Raw genomic sequence first — 19,830 nt, forward strand, 5'->3', positions numbered from 1 at the left:
CCGTGATGAGAGTTGTTCTTGTTCTTCACAGAATGGGAAGTGCTTTTATAGCGAGACCTGCAAGGAAAAACATCAACCATGATAAATTACTAGCATCAAGCATGGGGGGTGGAGATACTACCTTAGGGTTGAAAGTGCTCTTCAAATATGACCTTGCTCACCATCCACAGCTGAAGAGCTATTTATTGACAGTGATGGCTTCTGGGGAGAGTCGCTGTACCTTTGGAGTGTGACTGCTGGTAGAATGCTCATGCCTAAGTGGATGATATACTAACCATGGACATGTCGTTAGCACCAATCAGACTCAGAGGGTAAATTATAACAGTTAGTTACTAATGATTAGTTTAGAAGGAGGTCATGGTGTTAGGTGTGAGGTGTGAGGAGATTGCCTGGGGGATAGTTGGAGGGATTGGCAGAAGATAGTGGATATAATGGTACCTTACATACATGTATAAAAATTTCAAAGAACGAATGGTAAGTATTATCTTAAAATTTGACTACTCTTTGAGTCTTATTTAAAAAGATATGAGCATTGCTTTGTGAGGAATAGATATGGGAGGCTTGGTAAGCAACAGGTAAACTACCTGGCTTCCATCCTGGGCAGCTGTCGCTCTTGGTTTACTGTTAAGTTGACAGAACATAGGAAAATTGTCAATGAAGGTTTGCATCTTCTTTCCTAAGACAAATACTTGTTATCTTGCTACTTCATGTGTACGAAGGAAATAAAGGAAATGGCTTCTCAAAACATTTCTGTTCAGTTACTTGTTTTTTGCTGGAGAAAGCACTTTGCTATGTATCTCAGGCCGGGTTCAAACTGGAAATAGCTCACATGCTTTGGTTCAACCCTGAATGCTTCCCTGTGTTTTAAGTCAATATGTGGGAGGGAGTAAAATGAGGACACTTACTATTCATTAGGTATTTGGTGTCTAGTCTCTTCATTTATTTTATTTTCTTATTGTTAAAATGTTTTATTGATCTACTTTCATGGTAGTAGAAGCTGCTCATGATCATGTATAAGGGACCTAGCATGACTGCCCTCTAAAAGACCCAACAAGCAGCTGAAAGAGTCAGATGCAAATATTTGGACCCACCCAACCAACAGAAGCTGCGGACCCTTGTGGTTGAATTAGGGTAAAGCTGGAGGAAGTGATCCTGTAAGAGGACCAGCAGTCTCAATTCACCTGGACCCCTGAGATGTCTCAGACACTGGATCTCCAACCAGGCAGCAAACACCAGCTGATATGAAGGCCCAATATATACAAAGCAGAGGACTCTCAGGTCTTGGTTCAGTCAGAGAAGATGCACTTAACCTTTAAGAGACTGGAGGTCACAGGGAGTTTAGAGGTCTGGTGGGGTGGATTGGGTGGGGACATCCTCTCGAAGACAGGGTGGGTGGGAGGAGGTATGGGGTGTGGAACAGTAGGCGGGTGGACTGGGAGGGGAATATAATCTTGAGTGTTAAAATAAAATAAAATAAAAAGGCATTTATGCCTTAATTCAGGAAGAAAGGGAATGTAGGATTAAGGTCAAATCATGCTAGGTCTTTAATGAACTATACTGTTCTCCATGATAAAAGTATCTGGATAAGCAAGTACCAAGTGATGATTTCTTCAGACACTCACTTTACCATTGCTGCACTGAGTGCTTTTCCAAGACTGTTGTCACCATGTAAACCAAGCACTGAGCCCTAAGCAATCTTACAGCTGGTACATGTGAAAACAAACAAACAAACAAACAAACAAATTTCAAATGTTAAAAGAATTTCTGGATGGATAGCAGAACCCATGGAGAGTTTAGACCTTTGGTGGATTCCTGCTAGTCTGTGGTTTACCACAGCCTTATTTACGTCTTCTATTCTTTTGAAGGAAAGAATTTTCTCAGTGTAATACTTTCTTTCTCTTAGTGTAAAAAGTCACGTAATTGGAAAGAGGACTACAAATAATTCATTTTTCTCATGGTTTAGCGAAAAGAATGTTTCTGCTTTCTTAAAATAAATGGGGGCCGCAAGACAAAATGCTAGCCAGTCTTTCTGGGGTATGGGAGGGATGATGTCTGCAAGGCTCATAGGACCCCAGGGGAATGGAGCTATACAAAGACAAGAGCTATTAAAAACTCAGAGCTTTTGTGAAGATAAACTGCAATTTTTGGTCTGAGATTCATATTTTCATCAAATGAAAATTAGGGCCAAGGAAGAAGTATTTGGTGCGCTTGCTATGCGGGAGGTAGTGTACCTCTCATTTCAGGCTGAGTCCACGGAAGGAGACATACTTGATTTTCTACTACCCCAGCCCTGCTCTTCAGACTGTAAAATATTTGAATTTGCTGAAAATGATCCACACTGGACCCAGACCTCTGGCTCTACTCCTGCGTGTGTCTCAGCCTTTCTTTCTCCAGATCTTCCTTTCCTAGGGTCTCCTGAGCATTGGTTCTCAAGAATTGTGTTTCCAATCATGTCCCAGTTACTTGCCAATGTTTCTGCTCACATGCACTAACTTCTTTTTCCAGCCCCCATCACACCTCAAAACAAAGGTATTGGATACTCTAGTGCAGTGTTTAGAGACAGAAGCAAGCTTTGGTGAATACCCTTCCTCTTTCATGCTTTTCCACTCTGAATGCACCCCGGTCACAGAGGAAAACGAATTTCTCCTAAAGCTGTATATTACTTGGAACTGTAACTATTTACTCTTGACTTAAAAAATGGTAAATGAAAATACACCATTTTCCTCCTTCCATCAAATTCTCCACGGTGATTGAGTATATCCTTCCCTGTATGAAGGAACATTGTTGACACGTGGTAAAGCCACCAGTGAGTCAGACTTGTGGAAGTGGCAGGACTTCTCCAGGTCAGGCTGGGGTAGAGGACTGGGGAGAGAATGGCAAAGCCTTTCCCAATCCAAGTATGCATACTGGTGAGTGGTTAACCTTTGGCTAAAAAAAGTACATACAAAGAATACTTCCCATACAAGGACTGCCACTAGCTCACTTCTTCAGCTTTGTATAGTTAACCTGCCTCCTTGTTTCGCTGTTTATTAGAAATTCAGTAAGTTTCTGGAAACTGTTGTTCTTTCCTTTTTTTTTTTTATTGATGATATTTTTTTTTGGTTGGATATTCTCTGTATTTACATTTCAAATGTTATTCCCTTTCCCTCCACTCCCATTCCCTGTCCCCCTCCACTTCCTTCCATGAAGGTGCCCCTTCTTTCAACCCCCTCTCCCACCTCAGCTCCCTGGTGTTCCAAAGGCCTCTTCTCCCACTGATGCCAGACACTGCCGTCCTCTGCTACATATGCAACCGGAGCCATGGGTCTCTCTATGTGTGCTCATTGGTTGGTGTTTTATTCCCTAGGAGTTCTGGAGGGTTTTGTTTAGTTGATAATGTTCTTCCCATGGGGTGGCAAACCCTTTCAGTTTCTTCAGTACTTTCTCTAGCTCCCTCATTGGGGTCCCTGTACCCAGTTCAATGGTTAGCTGCAAGCATCTTCAACTATATCTGTATGACTCTGGCAGAGCCTCTGAGGAGGAATCCATATCAGGCTCCTAGCAGTAAGCACTCTTGGCATCATAAATAGCACTGGGTTTGGCTGCTGCATATGGAGTGGATCCCCAGGTGAGACAGTCTCTGGATTTTTTTTCTTCAATCCCTGCTCCTCTATTTGTCCCTGTATTTTCTCCCCTGGGCGTTTTGTTCTTTCTTCTAAGAAGGACTGAGGCATCCACATTTTGGACTTCCTTCTGTTTGAGTTTCATAAGGTCTGTGAATTGTTCCTTGGTATTTGAGCTTTTTGAAACTAGTATTCACTTATCAGTGAGTGTGTAACATGTGTATTGGCTTGTGACTGGGTTACCTCACTCAGGATGATAGCTTCTAGCTCCATCCATTTGCTGAGGAATTTCATAGAGTTTCTGATAGTTGAGTGGTACTTCATTGTGTAAATGCACCACACTTTCTGTGTCCATTCCTCTGTTGAATGACGTCTACATTTTTATTAGCATGTACAGCCAACCAGTTTTCTTGTTTATACGCCTGTTGGTTCTTCTTTGCCAGGTTAGTCCCAAAGCTGTGCAGGTCTTGGCAGTTCCTCTTGGCAATTTTTTTATGCCATTTCCTCATCCCTTCTTAAAATCAAGATTACTTTCCCTTTGATTGGTGTGTATGTTTATGTGCAAATATGTAAACAAAATATGCTGAGTCAGTTTTGCACTGCTTGTATGCGTACAGTTTCAGGGCTGATTAGTTGCTATTGGGAACCAGTTAGGGGGTTAATTCCTGGGGAAGACTAACTCTCTCACGTGCAGTAGTCTTCTTTGGTTGCCTGTTTTTCTTTGCTTGGGACAGGCCTGGTTACAGTCTTCCCTTTGGTGATAGCACATTCGTTAGTTTTGTTTGTTCAGGTGTTTCTTAGGCAGCTATACCACTGCAGTATCATAGACGTAGCTTTCCTATAATGTCTGGGAGACACAAACTTACCATGAATTCCTGGAATTTACAGTCTTCATGCCCTTTGGTCTGCATCATTCACTGGAGTATGAATAATGTAGTGGATGTATCCACTGAGCCTGGGCACCCCCGAACCAGTCGATCTCTGTGTTATTACCAGTTGTATATTTCTGTGTGGAAATTATTAGCACAAGTATGTGGCATAACTGCATTTAAGTGATGTATATTTATATATATATATTCACATATAATATTATTTATTAATATAATACACATTTATATGTATATATATTAATTTTAGGTAAATATAAAATAATAATTTCCTAAGGATTTTTCATCCCTCTTGTCTCTTCCTCTCCTTCCGTGTTGACTTCCCTTCTTCCATTTAGGACCTGCCTCTGCATCTTTTGCTCTAGTCTGCTCCTCTCATGCTCCCTTCCACTTGACTGGTTTCTCTGGTCACTGTGGATTTTATACTCACATCTCAAGATTTGAAGCTATGAGCTGTAAATGAGAGAATATGTGGCATTTGCCTTTCCTGATCCGGGATACCTCTGTCAAACTATTTTCCCAGGGATGGACCTCTGTTTCTCCGAGGTAAAGAGGAATGGCAGAGAGACCATGTGAGGAGGGAACTGGGAGGAGAGGGGGGCTGCGATCAGGATGTAAAAGGAATAAATAAAAAATAAATACATAAATACATGGGAGAGAAAAATATCTATTTTTAGTTCTATTCATTTGCCTGAAAACATCATGATTTCATTTTTCTTTATTGCTGAATAGTATTTTTGTGTGTATGTACTTATGTATATGTATTTTCATACAATGTTCTGTTGAAGGGCATTAGGTTGCTTCCATTTTCTTGGTATTGAGAACAGATTAGCAGTTAACATTGTGAGCAGGAGTTAGTAGACTTATTTTCAGCTTTTTGAGGATTCTTCATACTGTTCAGCGTATCTATACCGCCTTGTATCCCCACCAATGCTTTTTTTTATCCTCCTCCCATCTTCTTTGTATTTCCCCCTTACTCCTTCCTTAAGAATCCACTTTATTTTATAACTACCTTTGTTGTTGGGTGAGACAGGGGCACTTGCTGCTGTGATACCAGCTAGATAGTTGGCCTCAACTCATAGCAAATGTAAGGAGGGGGTTGGTTTGGCCCCTCAGAGTCAGAACAGAAGATAATCAGACACCCAGCTCTCAGCACAGGGAAGATTTATTACTCCAGAGGGACAAGTCATGATGGTGCCTCTGGATTGATCAAAGGCAGACAGCAAGAAGCAGCAGGTGATTTTTTTCAGGAGTGGGTTTTTTTATTAAATCATTTTATTTACACTTCAAAAGCTGTCCCCCTTCCTTGTCCCCTCCCCATCCCCCCATCTCTGAGAGCGTGCTCCCTCACCCACCCACCCCCGTGTCACCAGCATCTGTCTTCCCTGTGGCATCAAGGTTAGGAGAATGGGTGGAGTCTGTGCAAGGGAGAACTGGTAAATCCTGGTTTCACATGCTGCCAAATAATAAATTTTGATTGTTGGACCATGATATTTTGTCTCAGAAATGAGTCAGTGGCCAAATAAGGGAATAGACTTTGGGGGGAGAGCTTTAGGAATGCCATCTATCAGTTTAGCACAGGGGAGAAGAGTCAGGGACAAAACCTGTCAGGGCCATGTTTGCCACATTCAGGCCTGTTAAGAGAGTCAGTCAGGAAGTCTGGTCTGTCTGTCTTTGTTCTGTAGCTATTATATAAGAGATCTTACATATTAAAAATGCATTCATGTTTTTTTGATTTTGTTATCAAATAATTGTGTACAAACCATTTTGACCCATAGCCTATCTCTCCTCTCAAGTTCCTACCCTTTCATCTCCAATACTTTTCCTCTCAATTTTATACGCATTATATTTCCTACAAACCTACTTAATTTACTTAGTGCTGTCTGTATGGGTGCAGGACCAGCCAGTGAAGCTGGATGACTTGTCAGGAGCTGTGTCCTTGAAGAAAACTGACTTCACTTAACCCAATCAGCCACCAGTTGCCAAAAGATCCTTGGCTACATGTGGACCTTTCTGAGCCCCTCCTCCATTCACGCTGAGAGTCTGGCTGGTTTGATATTGTGCTGGTCTTATGTCACGACTGCACCAGAAAACATAGTTTACCAGGCTGTTTATGGTTGTCATTCCCAGGGTTAGAAGCTGGTTAGACTGTTGATAACCGGACCCTGCTGGTAGCATACACAATAATTTTGAGCTCATCAAAAGTTAGCCAGTAGGAATGGATGGAGCTTCCAATTTAGTACCAGCTTGATTTTTTTTTTTTATGTCCCATGACTCAAATATTTGGTTTCTTTATAATGGGGTCTTGCCACCAAGTTCTGGAAGTTAACCAAGAGAAATAGCAATAGCTTGTAATTTTTGGAGGGGTGGTCTATGGGACTTTACTGCCAAACAACTGAAAGGAACTAATGTAGACTTGGCATAGGATTTTAATTTGGTTGCTGGTCTTGCTTGTCTGGAGGAGGCATTGTCCCCTGTTGTAGGATGACTCCATTTATACTCCATAGGTGTGTGATGCATATGCACATGCGCGTGCGAGTGTGTGTGTGTGTTTGTGTGTGTGTGTGTGTGTGCGTGTGTTGCCTGCTCAAGTACATGTAAAGATGGCAAAAGAGATGGTCAGATCCTTGAAGCGTGGAGTGGCAGACATTTGTCAGGTATCCTACTTGTGCAGTAAGTACTGAGAGATTCCTATCTCTGGTCCCTATGGTAACACAGAAAGAAATTTGAAATTCTCCAGCCACTCAAGAGGTTGTTTTACCTTAATTTTTCAGCCACAGAGTCCTACACATGTTTGGCATATTAGTGCATTTCATCTTTTGTTTCTGACATATTTTAAAATGCCATATAATTATTAATGGATAACATGTAAGGGAGAACAGTTAGTTTGAGAACTGCTGTATTAAATGTCACTCTAAAGATGCTAGCCCAAAGTTTCAGGAAAGAAATTATTCTTAAACTTTGCATATTAACCAAAGTTGCAAATTAATATGAAGAACCCTTAAAAGAAAAGAAAATCTTACCTTGTGATCTAAATTTAAAAAATTCCAAATACCGCTTACCTTTCAGGTTTCAGTAACATCAAAATCGTTTAAGATCTACGCTTTTCTTGTTTGTGTTTAAATTTATGAGTAAGTGTGAATCATGTGAAAACTTGAGAAGCCATGTTAAATTATGTTTGTACTAGAAGTTTGTAGGCTTCTATCTGGAACTAGGGCTGCATTTCTGCTGTACAACTCAAGTTATGCATATTTTCATCAAAGTTGAAATCTGTAGCTAGATCAGAAGATTCATAATTTAAGGCCACACTGACTTGAAGTATGTATGGAATTCAAGTCAATAAAATTATATCTTGACTACAGTGCTTAAAATGCAATATGAGCATGCTTTAGTATATAGGGTAGGCAGAAAACTCTATATATTTAAAATAATTTCTTTCCAAAAATGGCAAAATTCAAGTGTATTTTAGAGTTACCGAATCCATGACTTATGCATACTAGAATCAAAGTTAACCACAGGATGTACATAAATGAGACCAAGTAGACATGTCAGTGTAAGACAGAGGACTGATTTGATTTCTGTGTAGTCGGCAGTAATGGGTGCTGTATGTCTTGCTTCAAAGAAAGGGAGGTTAATTTGTTCCTGTTCCATCACAGGTGATCTGGGCTAGTCAGTCAGCAGCAATATGCTTACAGGAAGGTTGAAAGAATTTATCCGAGGGTCTTATAGTGATATCAACACTTACACTCTGATAAATTCCTAAATGAATGCTTTTCAGATCGTATGTCCTCCAGGGAAACGAAATCCACTGATTTAGAAGCACTTAGCAGTGAACTGGCTGGACTCTGTTTTCTGTCAGAATATCCTTAATAACCCTGTTTTGAAAGAATTAAAGATGTTTCACTTTACTTTTTTTTTTTTCCAGAAGGAGTAATCTAGAAATACAAGGCAGGGAGTCTAGGATAGCTCTTTGGTACAGCACAGTGGTCTAACTTCTCTGCCACAGTAAATCTAAACCAGCCTCAGCTGGCCTCTTGGTGAATTTGCCTTAGTCCTCTGTTCTCGGTACTTAACAAACCAGTAAGGCTGGAGGTAGATCAATTCCTATATTCCTGAGGGACCACAATTGACTGGCTGTGCTAGTTTTCAGTCCTACCAGCAATAGATGGAGTTCTGCCTTCTCCACATCCTCGCTGGATGAGCTTTTATTTGTGCTGTTGACCTTAGCCATTCTGTTAGGTGTAAGACAGAATCTCAAGCAGTTTTAATTTCTACTACCCTGGTGGCTAAGGGTATTGAACAATTTAAAAATGTTTCTCAGCCCTTTGGATTTTCTCATTTAGAATTACATTTAGATCTTTATCCCATTAAAAACCTGGTTTGTTTTCTTGCTATATAGTTTGGTGAGCTATTTATATATAATTTAGATATTATTCCACTATCATATATGTAGTTGGTAGCATTTTTTTTTCCAATTCTGTAGGTTGTTGCTTAGTTCAAATGTATCCCTGTTTGAACCTGTTAAGCTCTTGCTATTGTGTGATATCTGTGAGTCCTAATGTGCCTAACTGTGGATTCAGGCTAGCACCTTTACCTTTCTTATATGAATAGTCAGTTAATTTCACATTCCAATTAAATTTCCATTACATATGCAATCTTTTTTTTTTCAGTCACTGTACCTATTTTTCTAACTAGGAAATAAATACAAACAAGGACAGCTTTGAAGAGCTCTGGTAATATAAAAACCACAGTTTTCCTAACTGAAACAGTTTAGGCCTCATGTATCTCATATTTCTAATACCTAATATATTCTACACAATACCTAACATATTCTAGACATTTAATCACAAAATGAAAAGTGATGGAATATATTTTAAAATTTTCACTATCTTTATTACATGTGATATATTCTATGATCCTTTTAATAAAAACAGCTAATAAATCATTCAGAAGTTTTATAATCAATGTAGATATATTTTAACTAGAGGACTGGGTCAAATACATAATGCTTTTATAATATAGTTCAAGGCCAAGAGTAACTGAGAAAACACAAATTTATAAAATCTTAATTGTTACTTAATTGCTGAAGTGGGTAAGATATGAGGAAGAAATTTAGTAATATCAAAGTTATTTTAAAAGGAATTCACACTGATTTGAAGGGATATGTTGCTTCATATACAGCATCTTCCTTAGCAAATCCCAAGAAAGCTGTTATTTGTAACACATTCCTTTACAATTTTCAGAACATAAATCTTCAAAGCAGTATTATCTCTCCATAGCTTAAAAAACACTGAGAATCTTTGGAATTAAGAAAGAAAAGAAACTTTGCAAACTGAAAGAAACTTGGATTGTGGAGTTGAGTAGTTTTTTAAATTATAAAGTCAATGCACATATTAATTACTAGAAAACCATTTTTCCCCACTGTGAAAGCCTTACAGTAAACTGTTTTAGAATCAAAAAGATCATATATTAACAATGGTCCCTGCAGTCATCTACGGATACAAGTAAAAAGTCTAGCTACTGTTAAATTAACACTTCATTAAAATCTCAAAGTAAAAGTTTCAACAAATACTTTTTAATGCTATATTTCCAAACAGGACAAAAAAATGAAGAACAGATTGCCAGTTCTATTCCATAGCAGTCAAATTTCTCAGTTTGCATTTTCTTTTTTTTTTTTAACCCAACTCCCTGTTGCTGGAAACTCTTAAACCGATTTCAAGGGCTACACCTGAATAAACACATTGTAAAACTGTTTATGTATTGAAGTGGGTCAGTTCAAGGTATGGTATTTGGCTGGAACTTCTAATTTCTCTTTTTACAGCACAAGGACTGCCAGAAGGAGGAAGTCTGAGCTGAATTAATACATTTGTTACCGTGGAAGTAAAATGGAAACTACTCTAACCACAAATCAAAGTGCCTCTTTCATTTATGCCAATGATAAAGTTTTTCTAAGAAGTATATACACTCTGGCGCAGAGCCACCATAAGTTTGCATTTGAAAGGAAAACATGTATGCTTATTTGTTTAAGGTTTACTGCCTGGGTTATTTGTAAGCCCTTTTCCTGGTAGGACTGAGTGCAGAGGGGCTTGTGAGGCAGTTGCCCATTTTTGTCCTTGTAGACAGCTTTTCTCTGCTATAGGACAACAGTTGACGATACTTTCCCATGTTGCCTGTATTTGTGTCCCGCACAACAGCTGCATGAATTCTTACAACACACATCTATTTTCTGATTGCAGAAAATATCTCTGTACAGTTCACGTGTGCGCGTGCGCACACGCGCACGCGCGTGGCGTGCGCGCACACACACACACACACACACAACCTGTTCATGCTGCCAAAGTACACTCTGTTTAAAACAAGGGTTTATTTGGTCAAATGGCACAGATGCCATCTTAGGGATTTGCTTCTCTTTCCTTTGTTTTATGGTTAGTTTGGTCTTATAGTGGACCTTGTAGTGGACGTTGCTTTATAGTCTTGGCAAAATAAATATTTTAAGAAAGCATGCACATTTCTCAAGGGGCAAGCCAGAGTCAATCATGCCCTTATTCCTAGCCATGTTCTACATTACCCTCACAGCAGAAAACAAAATAGTTCACCCTTTTCTGGGTGAATTCCATGGAGCTAGAAACCAATCAATAGTTTTCTTTTTGTATATAGGTATAGAATATATATTAGCTACATATATATTATATACACCATCTAGTTACATATTATATAACCATATAATTTAAAGTGACAATTACTTTAAATTGGGAGTTTAGTAATAACCTATTCCTACAGTTTTGGTGAAACCATATTTAAATAATGCATAGAAAGCACCCAGAAAATTCTATAGTATACTCAGAGGAAGTACTCCAAACCTTCTGGTACAAGTATAAATATTATTGCTACTCCGTGGAAAAGGAAGTTTAAGTCACCTCAGTTTCCAGAGCCGAGGACACCCTGACTTGTAATTGAGTCTTGTTTCTCCCCTTCTTTGCAGTGCTGCCACAGGTACAGATTAACCTGGATCTAAGATGTAAACTAAGAACAAATCAAGCAAACATTGATAAGGTCATGTAGAACTTCCTTCTCTGTACTGAGAGACACCAGACTTCACTTGAGTCACCCGAAATCTCAGGCAACTTTTAGTTTATAGAACCTCGCTGCTGGGAGAGAGATTTGGAAATGTCCTCATGACTGAGGCCAGTTCTACTGCCCAGTGCAGGGTTGCTCCTCACAGTGCCTGTCCAGCCCCTTACCTGGGCACAGTGGGAAAATACACCTGGTGGAGTGGGTGTGGGCGAGCTGGCAGGTTGACAAACTCAGCCACCACCTTGGCCCAGATCCAGGGCTTTGAGTTGGCTCGCTCTAACATCTACCCCATCTACGAACTGCTGAAGCATGGGAAGGGGCCTCTCCTGCACATCCAAAGCTGAAGGATCTCCACAACACAGGGCAAGAACCGGATATCCAAGAAGATGGTGAAGATGTTTTATTGATGGTGTAGCAGAAGTCAGAGGCCTCCAACCAGACCAGTGACTCATTACAACAAACATTTGCAAGGTGTATGGACAAAGGGGCATGCTGTATGACACACAGTGACATGTAACAGTGTCTACAGTGAGATGTTTATCTGTCTGTCTGTCTGTTTGTCTGTCTGTCTCTTTTGTTGGGGGAGGTTATAAAGGTGGAGGGTGGGTATGAAGCAATGGAGAGATGAGTGAAATTGGGGTGCATGATGTGAAGAATCATTAAAAAGTTTAAAAATTCCACGTTTGTTCAAAAATATTTTACAATGAGAATGGAGTTCACAACAGGCTTATGTTTCCAGAAGTCTCCCAGAATGTCAGGAAGAATGCTAAGGACAGAGTAAACAACTTTGGGAAGTTTACTGATACTGCTCAGAAGTGTGTGTGTGTGTGTGTGTGTGTGTGTGTGTGTGTGTGTGTGTGTGTGTGTGGAGGTTAGTGGTACTGATTTACCCGAGAAAGGCTGAAACTGGCTGGAAAGAATAGAAATCTCTTTCAGGCATCTTTATCTTTATCATGTAGAGAAAAAAAAAAATGATACAGTCTTGAATGCAGAAAAGCCCGGAGTTGACTTTGGAAGTTGTCTTTGATGTGGAAATTTCTAGGCAAGAACGTCTATCACTTCCCTAGCACTCTGAAAAAGTGTCAGTGAACGAGAGAGCAGCCATGGGCTGTCACCTGGGGCATCTCTATGTGTTCTATGCTGTGGCAGACCAGCAAGACAAACTAATATAGCTAAATATTTATCTAGTCATAAATATCAAAGTTTATGAGAATTTAATCCTTAGTTTATAAAGTCTATAAAGAAAGCATTCTGATAATGCTTAAATTGTTTTCTCCTTTTCAAAGTACCACAGGGCTCATTCCCGCCACTTTATCTCTTTCTCATAAACCGCGTGCTTATGTATTCTATCCCAGGTCGCAGCATCAATGTAAAGTCGGCCGGTCTTGTGGGGAGACATGGGCCTCAGTCAAAACAGCCGTTCATGGTGGCCTTCTTCAAGGCAAGCGAGGTGCTTCTTCGATCTGTGAGAGCAGCCAGCAAACGGAAAAATCAAAACCGCAATAAATCCAGCTCTCATCAGGACCCCTCCAGGATTCCCAGTGCGGGAGGTAAGATAGAATGAGGGCGACGGTTGTGCTTCGAGAATTATTGGGTCATGTGTTGCAAGTCAAGTTGTCACAATAAATTTGCCAGCTGCATACACCTTCATTTGGTACATTAAATCATCTAAGTGATGGTTCTAGCATCCCCAGAATGTTTCGCCAGTGAATCACCCAGTAATTCATTTAAAAATAACTATGATGTGCCTTCATGTGTTGAAAGATTCCGTTCAAATTAAAATCAAGCTGGCAGTAATAAAGTTATGAAATGGCTAAGTCAACACAGTCTAGCCCAAAATGAAATGACACAGTTTTCAGGCTGACTTCCTCAAGGAATGCTCAACCAGGTGAATACAGCATGCAGCTCCTTCTTTAGTGTTTAGGTGTGAGCCACGTAGCTCTTTCTAGAGGCAGGAAAAGGGCAGACTGTCAGACAGTCAGAATGTGTGTGTTTTTCCCATCATTATTGGGTGGGCTGATAAATAGACTGTCGAATCTCTGCATACATAAAACTTTTCAGAAAAACATTACAGATGTGCAGCTGATATCAGTCTACTTTGATTTTAATTTGATCGGTTGGAAGAAGAGGCTAAAGCATCACTGATTGGAAAGTAGGCTATGGCCTGTGACTTAACTACATACTTTATGTCAGAAGGTCCTTTGTTAATCTAGGCGTGAAGCATGTTTCAAATGACGTGAAATTGATGTCTACATTATTAAAAGAATCTATTTCCATCTATGAAAAATAGATTTTGGAGGTTGACTAACCCTAGCACATGTTTACTGATATAAATGTTTCCGTGTCTACAGCCACCATATGTATACTTTGCAAGGCACAGTGGATGAGCAGATGCACAGAACAGCCGTGACTTTCTCCAACAGTATTTCAGCAAATTAGGAGTCTAATTTCAAATAGCGTTTACTCATATATTTCTAAAATCTTCATTTTTTGAGGTTACGTTCAATGTAACAAATCTCCTAGAACCTGTGACTCTAAAAGGTAGAATTCCTTTGCCCTCCTAAAGTGTAGGTGCCAGATTAATCATGCTAGGCAGAAGTTCATTTGGTTTGTCAAAAAACAGTAGCAACAGGAGAGAATTATATATGGTACTATATTTTGCTGAATTAAAATGCTACATATATAAAATGAATCTTTCAAAGAGAGTTCTATTGAAGAATAATGGTAGTTTTATACTACTTTTGTTAAAGACCCTCGCAAAATATTTAGTTTGGCAAAAGCTATAGTCTCTAAATATGAAAATGGAGAAAAATAATCTCAGCCCCCTTTCCTTGCAAATACTACCTTGTCAAAGTTACAATACACACACACACACACACACACACACACACGTATGTTTATTATTTTCATATAGAAAGTTTTTGAAATTGACTGAAATGTTTTAAGTTAATGTAGCACTGGGCATCAAGAAAGGAGTTTTCCAAAATTGAATAGAATAGTCAATAATTTTTGAGGACTCTGGAAAGCACAAAGACAGTCATGCTCTTATTATCCGAGCCTATAATTACTCTGGCAGAAGTTTCCAGCAACCAGAATCATCACAGTTCGTTTCCCTGTGGGCCACCTCTATTTATCTTCTCTTCTTGACCACAAAGTAACAAATATCCTTCTATAACCATCGATGAATAAAACACATGGAGCAGCAGTCAAGAGCCTTTTCACCCGTTTCCCAACACGTTTATTGTATGCACTTATTATAATATAGACCAATATTTCTCTTTTGCAAAATTTATTCTTGGCAAGCATGTCTATAGAACATGTGGTCGACAGTTTAGAAGCTCATTCATATTTTGATAATAAGAAAGCAAGTAGCTGGTCTTCTTTGTGATGCAGCCTTTCAATAGTCAATAATCAAGCTGACTGGAAAAGCCTCCTAGGACTTGGGCTAAAAGGTGGGGCAGAGAGGGAGGGAATGGTGATGTAAACTGAACCCTTGATACTTGGGAGGCTTGAAATAGCAATGGAGATGTAAAATTGTCCAAATATAAATAATAGACACCATAATAGGACCAGGCTTTTATAATTGATGCTGGAGCAAAGGCTCCCCGACCAATACACGTTAGAGGCGGGTTGAAGAAGGGATGATGGATGTTTGTCAAACTGCAGTTTTCAGGGCATCTCATCTCAGAAAATATTGGGAGTCTGAAAAGGCACTAGTCATAGAAGAATTTAAATCCAGGACCTGTCATTTTGACGATTTTACTTTACTTTTGTCCTGTTTCAGGGCGTCTCATGCTGGGTATCACGAGGCAGTTACGTAATTCCATTACTTAGGAGGCGAAGGCTAGAAATTCAGAATTCCAAGCCAACCTGAGCTCTCCAGGGATTGTGTAAAAACATACAAACAAAGGGGAGGGGAAAAGGAGTAGAGAAGCAAAGAGGGATGGGAAAAAGAAGGTGTGAAGGTAGGGAGAACACAGAAGGAGGGTAAAGGAGACAAGTAAGATTCCTTTTTTAGGATTTCTTCATGTTCCCTGTCCTGTATATAATCCTACAGCCTAGAAGAGTACCTAAAACAAAGTACGTAGCCATTAAATACTTACTAAACAAATTAACATGTTGATCACATCTGGAAAGCCAACTCCCTAGTTCAAATGAATATTTGTAGAATAATTGCTTTCAGTTTTTTCAGAGATTGCCAGTCTCAGGTCCCTTGGTAAGAAGGTGGAACAGGGGTCCTATAGAAGACGGTGATAATGTTGCGTTGATCACTCACAATGAATTTCTTTTTTGAAATTTGGATGGGAGAGGAAAGAAGAAAAGACATCAACTATGTTTCAAGCCAGCCACTCTTGAGGATACTAAGGCTTTAGGCTGATAAGGTTTTTTAAGGAACCCATGGACCATGATGTTTTTTCAGGAGTTACATAAAGCGCTCCAAACAGCAGAGTATTAAGCGTCTGTGAAAGCTAACAGGAAATATGCCAAGCCTCAGCTCATGCCAGAACTCTGGAAAACATTTTACCACATGCTTAGTACTAAGAGTCCTTGAAAGTGGATCTGGTTATATGGTGGTCTTGCCTAAAGCTGGATACTGTCTGGGAGCCATTCTCTCATACAGCTAATCCTAACGCAAACATTCTGCACGTATTCTCAGATCAAATAAACATCACCTCGTGTCTAATGGAGACAATAGAAATATACTTTTTGAAACATATCAATCTAAACAGGAGACTAGAATCAGTTAAATTATCTAGGATGCTTTATAATATATAAGCAGTAAAATATCATAAATAATACATTTTATATATTTTTGATGTAATTCAGTCATATTCCTAGCAAAATGACCTGATTCTTTTAACATATCACAACATGTTTAATAAAACTAGAATTAGTGTAGTTGTAGTTAACCATATAATTTTAAATGAACATTTTGCTTGTTTCTGAATGAAGTCTCTAAAATAAATACTGTACTGAAAATCCCATAGTGGGGTTGAGCCAGCCCTGATGGTGTGAGTGTGCCACTTGCCTGGCATTTAATGACTTGGGTGGAGGAGAGATATTCCCCTTTGACCCTTGCCACCAATGTCATGGAGGACGCCTGACCCTAAAGTTTGAGCAGGAGAGTTGGCCGTACCGCTCACCTGCCTCAGCACTTGGGAAAGCAGGCCCTGCACCTCACCGGAGCAGCGCAGTAGAGCTGGCCTTGCATGTTGACGAGCCAGCTCTTAGGGCACAAGAGGGGGAGAACCAGCAGGCTGACCAGCTCAGATAATGGTCTTTGAATTGGCCCACCCTAAGATCTACACCATTGATGGACTACTGGATCCTACCTATCCCAAACTCCAGAGTATCCAGAAACACAGGACAACAACAGGATATCTGTGAGGAGTCCCAGAGAGACTATGGTAATGATAGAGTAGCAGAAGCCAGAGGCCTTGGATCAGAACAGTGAATCAATGCGATGAATATTTTCAAGTAAAGCAGTGTGGACAAAAGGGTGTCCTGTGGGACACACTGACACACTATAGCTTCTGCTATGAGATTTTTTTTTTTTTTTTTTTTGGTCTGTAGAGGGGAGGTTGCAAGGGTAGAGAGTGGGTAGAAGATGGGGAGGAGGTGAGTAGGATTGGGGTACATGATGAGAAAAGAACCAATGAACAGTTTAAAAAGAAGGAAAATTCCTCAGTGCTACCTACATACATGGAGACATTTCCAATCGATCATCTGGATAGACATGAACATTCAAGATGTATTAATCTGACAATTGTGAAAGGTTTTAGAAATCTTTCCCAAGCCATTACTCTGGCACAGTATATCATTAGCTACCCCTATTTCTTTATTGGCACATTCTGTTTTCTATCGTCTATCCATGAATACTGACCCCATCACATACTAGCTGCGTAGTTTTGGACACAACTACGAGGCGACTGCTGATCCTGTTCACACAGAGCTTGTATGAAGTCAAAAGGGAGACCAGAAGTACAAATAGTGAATGGGAGACACTTGGGAAGTTTTCGTCTGGAGAAGTTTAGCAGGTTGTTGGAATCTAAAGTTTGTAGATAAAATTTGATGTCAACAGCCCCTAAGGCAATGCTTCCCAGCCTTCCTAATGCTGTAGCCCTTCAACACAGGCTTGCATGTATGGTGACTTCCAACCACAAAGTTATTTCATTGCTCCTTCATAACTAATTTTGCCACTGTTGTAAATCACAATTTAAATATCCCAAGTGCAGTATAATTGATAAGCAATTCTGTGGAAGAGGTCATTGAGCTTCTAAAGGGGTTGTGAGCCACAGGTTGAATACAACCACCCAATGGTGTAGATGCCGTTTGTATTCAGGAAACATTCCAGGTAGCTGTAATTTGTTGGTTACTGTTTGGTGTCACAAATTTATACCCCTTCCAAAGCACAGATATCTCTATAGAAACAAGTAGCAGTAACCCCTCTGGGTTGGATTGTATATATTCAAGTTGGTAATTCACACGGTGTAGCCTTTCTCTCTTTTCAGGTTTATCAGAAAATTGCCCTGAATAATATATGAAATTCACTTTATTGAATAGTCTATTTTGAGCTCCATGAGGCTGCATTCACTATTTTCACAAGTTTTATTACATTATGGTCAGATTAGATACAGAGAGTTACTACAAAATTTCTGAACTTTTGAAGATTTGTTTTTTGTCTCAGAATATACTTTTTATTACAGAACCTGTCATGACCTGCTGAATATGTATATGTGTATAAACACACACATACACACATCATTGGTTTGGGGTGGAATATTGTATATTCTGATATCTGTTGATCCCATCTGATGTACATCATTTAATTATGATGTTTTTCTCATTTTTTATCCAGATGATCTATCTATTGGAGAAAGTAGGATATTAAAGTCACCTACTATTCATACATTGATGTTAATCTGTTTCTTCAATTCCAATAGTAAATTCCGTAAATGAAATGGTTTTTACCAGAGTTTTTTGCATATATATTTGGGATTGCAATGCATTTTTGATTAATTGTTCCCTTAAGAAGAGTAAAGTTTCTTTGTCTATCTACTCAGGCATCAGGAGAGCAGTGCTTGTTTGATTCCTGCTTCCTTTGCATTAGGATTCTTCTTTCCATCCTTCCGCTTTGAGTGATACTTATCTGTAGACCTGAGTTTCTCAGAAACAGCAGAAAGGTGAAGTTTTATTAAATCCATTCAAATAGCCATTGTCTTTTGATTGGAGAGTTAAGGCCATTGCAATTTAAAGTTATTACTGAGAGGTACGTGTTGGCTCACTTGTTTTTGGTTTTAGTCACACTTTGTGCTTGAGTAATTATTGAGGTTTCTAAAGTCACTTGGTTTTGCTTTCTCCTTTCTTCTGTCCAAAGTCTTTCTTTCCATATTAAGGCTGTCTGAGGGTTACGATTCTCTTAGCCCATTTGGTTCATGGGAAGCTTCTCTTTCTCCTTAACTCTGCCACATAGCTTTTCTGGGTTCGGTAATCTTGACTGACAGTTGTGATATTTAGATCTTGGAATACATTGCTTCAGTTCCTTCTGGCTTTCAAAGTTTCCATTGAGGAATTAGCTGTGTTTTTCTAGTGGGGTTTTCTCTATATGCAATTTGTATTCTCTCTTTTGCAGCTTTCAAGAATCTTTCCCTTTTTTTCTGTGTATTTAGTGGCATAAATGAGATGTGCCACAGGGTCTTCTCTAGCGTGTCTGTTGGGGTTCTGTGTGCTTCTTGCATTTCTATGAATGTGCTTTTCCTTACTCTATGGAAGTTTTCTTCTGAGCTTATTGAAGTTTGGGTTTTTGCCATTGACCTGTGATTATTCTCCCTCATCTATAATTTGATGATTTTGTCTTTCGTTGACGTCTCACCTTTTCCAGAATGTTCCTTTCCTATGCTTAAAAAATTGATATTCTCTACTGGTTTGTTCTAGTTTTCTCTATGTATCTTCAAGTCCTAATGACCTGTCTTGTACTTGATCCGTTCTACTGATGGAATCCCCTGACTCTTCTAGTTGAGCAATTTAGTTTCTCAATTATAACTTCATTTCAGCTTGAGTTCTTGTCAATGGCTTCTCTCCGTTGAATTCATGAATTTCATTCAGACTTGTGCTTGTGTTTTCTTGCACATTCTTCAGGTACCTTCTCATTTTGAGTTTATTCTTTATAATTTTACTGTGCTGTTTGTGTCTTTCTTAAATTCCTCTGTTTTTTCAATAAAGTTTATGACTTTTCTTTAAAATTCTGTATCTTGGGATTCATCTAC

At 39.3% G+C, this 19,830-nt stretch overlaps 1 protein-coding gene across 2 annotated transcripts in view; it reads left to right on the plus strand.

Moving 5' to 3' along the window:
* BMP5 (bone morphogenetic protein 5) overlaps nt 1-19,830 on the plus strand; it is a gene marked incomplete at both ends in the record, with an annotated part of 123,438 nt that overhangs the window by 87,090 nt on the left and 16,518 nt on the right. For both annotated transcript variants that reach the window (XM_080934271.1, XM_080934272.1), the window contains one exon: nt 12,919-13,113. In XM_080934271.1, coding sequence (XP_080790397.1) covers nt 12,919-13,113 — 195 coding nt within the window. The remainder of the gene's footprint in view (nt 1-12,918; nt 13,114-19,830) is intronic.

Source organism: Micromys minutus (genome assembly GCF_963924665.1).
Source record: "Micromys minutus genome assembly, chromosome: 21".
NCBI classification, from domain to species: Eukaryota; Metazoa; Chordata; class Mammalia; order Rodentia; family Muridae; genus Micromys; species Micromys minutus.